The 8,060-nt window shown below is 42.6% G+C and overlaps 1 protein-coding gene across 4 annotated transcripts in view; it reads right to left on the minus strand.

The window, feature by feature from the left end:
- Window positions 1–2,660: 2,660 nt before the first annotated feature.
- Window positions 2,661–8,060, minus strand: part of LOC125290968 (cell adhesion molecule 1-like) — a 123,452-nt gene continuing 118,052 nt past the window's right edge. For all 4 annotated transcript variants that reach the window (XM_048237449.1, XM_048237452.1, XM_048237451.1 and 1 more), the window contains 2 exons: window positions 4,472–4,600; window positions 2,661–2,796 (listed from right to left, as the gene is read on the minus strand). In XM_048237449.1, the coding sequence (XP_048093406.1) occupies window positions 2,678–2,796; window positions 4,472–4,600 (248 nt within the window). In that variant the 3' untranslated portion in view covers window positions 2,661–2,677. The remainder of the gene's footprint in view (window positions 2,797–4,471; window positions 4,601–8,060) is intronic.

Here is an 8,060-nt window from a genome sequence, read left to right on the forward strand (position 1 = left end):
CACACACACACACACACACACTTGCATGACAATAGTCAGTTTGACCAATGGAAGCCTCAGCCTGGTTTAATTGACAGGGTTGTGTCCAAGTGTGGGTTTGGGATGCAGGACTGGTGGAGTGTTTTGGCAAATCAGTCCTGTAGGCTGAGATGCAGGAAGCGTATATATGGGGTGGGGGTTGGGGGGTTGTCAGGGGAGGTCAAGTGATCATTTACAGGCTGCAAGGGCTGGCTTAGACTGGGGGGGGGGGGTCTTTACACTTACATTTAATGCTGGTCTGGGAAGGAACTCAAAACCCCACACACACACACACACACACACACACACACACACACACACACACACACAGGTCAGGTACAGTAGCGACAGTGAGGACGTTGTTAGTGCTGGAGGCGTGCTGGGAAACTCAGATTGTGCACACACACACACTTATCCATTCATCTGCCCAGTGGCAGGAACACACACCACTCTATTGAGGAAGACTTCTGCTAGGATCTAGACGCTCTTCCATACCACAGTACCATCATTATATTCACAACCACAGAATCGATCGGAGGACACTAGTCTTACTGTCATTAGTAAATGTATTGATTAAGATTAAATACATGTGCTAACTAATGTGTGCCAGATTAAAATGTAATCATTTCAAATGCTCTGAATGTGTTTTGGCTTCCCAAGGCTGGATCACAAGGCAGATGTACAATCAGTGCTTTTCTAACGTACCCTCCAATGGCATCAATTAAAAAAAAAAACACACAAAAAAAACACACAAGAATTAAACATGAACACGAGATAAGCGGAGCAGAAAAACAGTGTCACGATTCACGACATGGGGAAAAGAGAAAAGCAGTGTGTGTGTGTGTGTGTGTGTGTGTGTGTTCATACGCCTAGAGGCTCACTTGCAGACCCACTCTTGCAGACCCACTCTGAGGCGAAGAAGGATCCAGTGACGAGACTAGTGAGAGCAGCAAAGACCCACTGCCCCAACGACACACTGACTGACAGCTACTCTTTAAATGGTCAACACCAAACTCTATAACCACCCAGCAGACCAACTGACAGAGCACAGAACATGACAGAGCCGAAACCATTCCTCTCCGAAGAACCACAGATCAACTCAAACTCTACAACTATGCTGCAATCTGCCCTTGAATCATGCAATGCTTTTCACAAAGATCAATGTCAAACCGTGACAAAGGTTTGAAACGCACGATGGTAAGTCTGTTTTACATCCAAACAAAGGATATGTATTATGGGATGCCATATGTTTTGATTGAAGGGGAAAAAAAGACAGAAAGAGTTTTTGTAAACAAAAATGTTGTCGTGTGTTGCTTTTCACAGTTTGAGATCATCTGGGTTGGGGAGAACTTCTACAGTTGAACCATAACTAGGGACAATATTCTCAAACCTGGCAACCACAAGACAAGGACACAGGTTTGTATGTGTGTGTGTGTGTGTGTGTGCACATAGGATGAAAGGTTGTTGGGCCACACACATAGGTACCCATACAAAAACAGACACCGGAAACATGGCGAATGAGAACCAAACGTTTAGAACAAGGCACAGAATTGTTCTGCCAAAATGAAAAGACGACTTCTGACAAAAATGAAAAAACTCCACAAGAAATGAGGAGGTGCAGAGGGCGTTTAGAGGTTGTTTACAGGGATGGTGAGACAGCTGAAACGATCTGATACCTCAACAACCCCCGTCCAAATCTCTGGTTCTGGTTTGCCATACAGACTGACCTGCTTGGCGTTTCCAATAATGAAGTTGTGTTATCCCTCCACCCTGGGCTAGTCAAACACGTTACTTGTGAATGACAATGTTTCGAACGTAATCTGGTATCGAAATGTGTTTCCAAATCTGAAAGCATTTTGATTTCTGGTTCCAGAGTGTGTGGTACTGTTCCAGAATGTATGGTACTGTTTCAGAATGTGTGGTACTGTTCCAGAAAGCTTGGTACTATAGTGTAAATCATGCAATGATCTCAGGGTTGTGAATAGCAGAACTGCCATGGTTCTCCATGGTTCGGATTTTCAACACCGGGTAGGGCAATTTGATTTGTGGAAAGGTAAGCACACGTGATTAGAATCACCACCCAGTGTATGACAGGATGCCAAGCAAAAACATATAAACAAATAGACATAACAACATAAAGAACATTCCATTTTTCCTTCCATGTCAGTTTACCCCATGCACTCCACCCCAATACACACACTCAAACACAAACACACACTCACACACACACACACTGCTGCAGCAGGCCTTGAGACAGTGCACACACACACACACTCACTCACTCACTCCGTAAAAAAAACTCACCACCCCAACTCCTTCTTTCTTACAGATCCTCCCCCTTCCAAGATCTCAGAGTGCCGCCATGGCACTCTGCACTACGTTAATGAGGAACGCAACACAGAAGAAAGAACAGGACTAAAACGCCGGAAAAACCCACTCCACCCTGACAGAATCCTCCCCCCCGGCCCTGATGGAACCCGGGAAACACGGGGTTCATCGCCCTGACAACTTTCCTCTCTTTGCGCTAAAGAGGGCCCCCATGGACACAGACGTCTCCCTCCGGCTCACAGACACACTGACAATAGGAAGAAAATAAGACATGACAATGACCCCCCATCCCACCTGCACCAAACGCCCGCCGGGCCGCCTCTGGCGGTAATCAGATGTAGTACTCCTTCTTCTCGTCCGAGTTGCTGACTCCGCCCTCGGCGTTAATGATGGCCGTGTCAGCGTCTGCCGCGTCATCAGCTCCTTTAGCTTCATGGGTAAAGTAGGTACCTGAGAAACACACACAAACACACACACACACACACACAAACACACACACACACACACACATGGACACACACACAGACACAGACATGGACACACACACACACACACACACACATAGACACACTGAGTTTAACGCGAGTTGACTGTGTTTAATCTAAATGTGTGTATAAGCATGGCTAGGGGCGGAGGACACAGGGCTCTGTGAAAGCTGCTTGTAGTTATGTGATTCCAACACTGGTCAATCACAGAGAGGGGCAGAGAGAGAAAGAACAACAAAGGAAGAGAGAGAGAGAGAGAGAGAGAGAGAGAGAGAGAGAGAGAGAGAAAGAGACAGAGACAGAGAGAGAGAGGTATAGACACTGGCGTCTTAATGCTTAGCTGGGCTTCAGCCCAGGGGCCTCGACCAATGTGGGGCCTCTTAAAGGTCCAGTATGTAGGAAATAATGGAAAATAATTCCAAAAATGATCACCATATGTTGTCAGAGAGTAAGGAAACACGATGAACTGAAGTAATGGCTTATTTGACAACATTACTCTAACCTGTAAAACCCCGTAAAACCCATGAAAAAAAAAGAGTTACGGGGCGGAATCTCTTGGAATTTTCGTTTATGTTTTGAACGATTCATTCTAGAATACCGTATTAATAATGGGCTAGCACGTCCTCCTATTTGGGATGCCAAATTAGCAAAAGCCAACTGTCAACAGCTGTCAGTTGTAGTCATGAACGCCTACGAGAGGCAGGCAAATTTACAAAATTAAAACAAGAAACAAATTAAGTGGACATCGGAGGAGCTTCCTGAGATGGTGACGTCTTCGTCAAACGAAGAATATCAAGTCTGACGCAGAGCTGGCCATATTTCTCCACAACATAGCCTAGGCTAAACTTCATCTGCATCGCTAACTTCAGCTAAATATGTTACGTTGGTTAGAGAGGTATTTTTTGTTTTCACTGTTTCCGTAATGTGTAGCTGGGTCATGGTTGGAGAAACGTTAAAGCAGCTGCAGGTCAACTAACGTTAGCTAAGTCTGCATTACATCTGGCAACCCAGAAGAGGCTCGCGTCTGGTAGTCTTGAGAACGTTCACCAGTGTTTTGATTTTGGCCTACAGAACGTTCGGTAACAATCCTACAAATCGCACCTTTAATAATAATAATAATAATAATAATAATAATAATAATCAATAATGATAATAAACATCCGTGTCTGTATTTGCGGCGTCATTACTCTGGAGCTAGCTAACTCAGAAACCTCCATAGCCCAAAGGCCTCAGGTGGTATTACAGTAAGATGCCCCTGGGTATAGAGGGAGATACAGGAAGGGAGAGAGAGAGAGAGAGAGAGAGAGAGAGAAAAGAAAGAGAGAGAGAGAGAGACAGAGAGGGGTATAGAGGAAGATACAGAGACAGAGAGAAAGGAAGAGAAAGAGAGAGAGAGAGAGAGGTATAGAGAGAGATATAGAGACAGAGAGACGGGTAAAGGAAATGAGAGAGGGAGGTAAAGAGGGGTAGAGAGAGGAAGGGTGAGACGGAAAGAAACTTGAAGGGTAAAGAGAGGGAGGGATAGAGAGAGATGGAAAAAGAGGAGAGAGAAATGACTGAATAACTGCATGAAAGACAGATAAAGAGAGATGAGAAGGACAGATACAGTACATGTGTAACCATGGCAACAGGCCACTCACCTTTGTGTCGGGCGAAGTATCTGCCGAGGACGATGAGAGCACAGAGGATGGCAAACATCACCACGGCAACCACACCGCCGATGACCGCATGGTCCACTGACCGTGGCACGCCCTCGCCTGCTCTGGAGTCTGACACACACACACACACACACACACGCGCGCACAAACAGACACAAAAAAATAGCCTTGTTGAGTTTTTCTTTGTGCACACTTGTTCACACATACACATACACACACACACACACACACACACACACTGAATAGAGATCATAACAGTGATTGAGTGTGATTATAACAGCACCGATAATGGGTATTAGATAACTCATTCCAATGATGTGTGGGTAGCTTTGCTGGAACCTGAATAATCATGGTCAGATGACCTTTGACCTGCAGACTTCCTGGAATATAAAGATGGCCAATGCAATCACCTGCACTTCACCGCTCATGTGAGCCTATGTGTCTTACAGGGGTCTGCAGGGGTCCATTAGAACCATGCTACCATCGTACCCTGAGATAGATTAGAACCATGCTGCCATTGTGCCCAGGAGTCCACTAGAACCATTGTACCCAGGAGTCCAATAGAACCATGCTGCCATTAGTCCCAGGAGTCCATTAGAACCATTAGAACCATTGTACCCAGGAGTCCATTAGAACCATGCTGCCATCGTACCCTGAGATCCATTTCAACCATGTGGTCTATTGGACTCCACGATTCCCTTTTGCACGCATCACGCTACCTCTGCCCACTTAGTTCCATTAGCCACGCCCCCCAAGCTGGGATCATTCAGCCACGCCCCCATATCTGCCTAATTGAGCCACGCCCCCAACACCACACTGGCCTCATTCAGCCCTTCCTTAGAGTGTTGATACTGTAATGTACGTATGTATGTGTGTGTGTGTATGCACCTGTACTTTCAATAATATAATATCTAAAAGAAAAAGGAAATGATTCTGTGCTATATAAATTAAATTAATTGTTATTATTATTATTATTATTATTATTATTATTATTATTATTATGTAACCATACATTAAATAATATCAAAATATGTGTCTTTTTCATGACCACTAGTCCGACCTGATGCAGTCATTCTTATTATGAGGAGGATATGTGCTTCAAATGGAGTGCCCCTCCCACGTGAACTTCCGCGTGGTCTCATGATGTGTTTGGACTTATGTATGTCGGTGCACACCTGTGTGTGTCATATGTGCCTGTCATATGAGGCCCCCGTCTGTGAAACCCGGCTAAAATTGCCAGATCTATTTAAGAGATAAGGAACGTTAAAGTAGGCTAGTCATAGCATAAAATGACTATTTACGAGATAAGGAGCATCAAAGTAGGCTAGTCATAGCATAAAATGACTAACGATTTTTGGTCATTGTGTGTTTACTACTATAAATGCTAGATTATGTGCTGAGCTTTCAAAATATAATGCTCCAAATTCAGTTTACGAATAGGTATCTAGCAACACGAAAGAAAGGATTTTACTGACCCTACGTTTCCAATTTTTTGCATTAAAAATACCGTAAGTTTGCTTCCTAAAGAGATGAAGGTAATGGTCTGTTATTACTACTATAAATGCTAGATTATGTGCTTATTTGCTTCCTAAAAATTGGTAATCGTCTGTGATTACTACTATAAATGCTAGATTATGCGCTTATTTGCTTCCTAAAGAGATAAGGTAATCGTCTGTGATTACTACTATAAATGCTAGATTATGTGCTTATTTGCTTCCTAAAGATTGGTAATCGTCTGTGATTACTACTATAAATGCTAGATTATGTGCTTATTTGCTTCCTAAAGAGATAAGGTAATCGCCTGTGATTACTACTATAAATGCTAGATTATGTGCTTATTTGCTTCCTAAAGAGATAAGGTAATTGTCTGTGATTACTACTATAAATGCTAGATTATGTGCTTATTTGCCTAAAGAGATAAGGTAAAACGTCTGTGGGTTTACTTACAGCGCGCAAGCACCTGGTGATTCTGGTGTCATTAGGTTTAGGAACTTCTTTTCTACCATTACAAAGTGGACACAGTCCTTAGTGTGACTTACAGTAGTAACCTGTTTTACCAATGCTCCAAATCTTTGATGTGGTCTTACTCAGTGAATATTAAAGTTACCTTGGCCTTTGGAATTAAAATAGCCCCACATCATCACATAGCCATCACCATACCTAGAGATTGGCATGGGTGTTATTTCAGTTAGCCTATTAGCTGGTTTGATTTGCATTGAGCTCAATGAGCATCAAACCAGCTAATAGGCTAACTGAAATAACACCCATGCCAATCTCTAGGTATGGTGAAGGGTATGTGATGATGTGGGGCTATTTTAATTCCAAAGGCCAAGGTAACTTTATCAGGATGCACAGTATTCTGGATCCATGAAATAACTGGCCTTTAAAAATAAAAATCTGCCTGTCTCTATGGGAATTTAACATAGGGGTGGGAATACTTATGACCCCTGTATTTTAAGGAATAACATTTATTTATTTATGATACATTATTCATTCACTAAGAAAATTGGTGTCCTTAAAGGTTAGATATTTCCTCATTTTTCACTTAAGGCATTAAGATCAATTTCCAAAAGATGATTTTATATTCCTCTTTTCAGTCAACTTTAGCATGGGTGCCAATACTTTTGGCCATCACTGTATGTATTCCGCGGTATGTTAGTAATGTAAGATGTATGTAAGACTGCTCCTGAAAGCGCACGTCTATTCTGCACCTAAATACTTTCGCCTTGTAAAAGCAGGTGTTAATCCAAATTGCAGTTCAATGCATCAATAAGAGAACCTTTCAAAGACAACAGAATCGCTATTTAGAGCACCAGTTTTTGTGGTGAAAGTATTTGTACTACCAAAAGCAACCTTAACTTTCGCTGGCCTTCGAATGTCTTACTTTCACTTTCACGTCATTCACTTAAACTTTCCTACTTGCTAGATTTGACCAATCATCCATAGCCTACGTGCACAAGTAGTTTGAGTAGAACTACTGATCTTCATTATCTCCCTGCTTGTTTACATCTTATCATGTATGGTATTATTTCATGATCATTAAACATTCGATTCTTTTTAATGTTGTCATCAGTTAACTTCATTCAACTTGTATGTAGGCGCTGCCATTCAGTTGTGGACGTAAATTGCGTTTATGGGCGGAGAAGGGCAGAGAAAGGCACAGTTTACACTAAGGATTGAACGATTGATAAATACAACGGAAACTTGGGTCTGACAGCGTTCGCAATCTGCGGTGTGTCCATGACGCTGATAACGCTATGTTCGCAAATGTACGTACATCTGGCCCTGAGTGTGTGTGTGAGAGAGAGAGAAAGAGAGAGAGAGAAATGTTTTTTTTGTCCATGTAGGCTACCCCTATCCCTTGTATAATTGCTTAGATCCTGATACTGTACATTTATGTAACAATTGCTTTGGCAATACAAGTGTCATATTTGTCATGCCAATAAAGCACCATTTGAAATGAATTGAATTGAATTGAGAGAGAGAGAGAGAGACTTTGAATTTTAAAACCCCTTCATTGAACCATTGTTGCATGGATCAAAACCAACTTAAAACACTACAGTACAGTGTG

Source organism: Alosa alosa, chromosome 2, assembly GCF_017589495.1.
Source record: "Alosa alosa isolate M-15738 ecotype Scorff River chromosome 2, AALO_Geno_1.1, whole genome shotgun sequence".
Classification (NCBI taxonomy): domain Eukaryota; kingdom Metazoa; phylum Chordata; class Actinopteri; order Clupeiformes; family Clupeidae; genus Alosa; species Alosa alosa.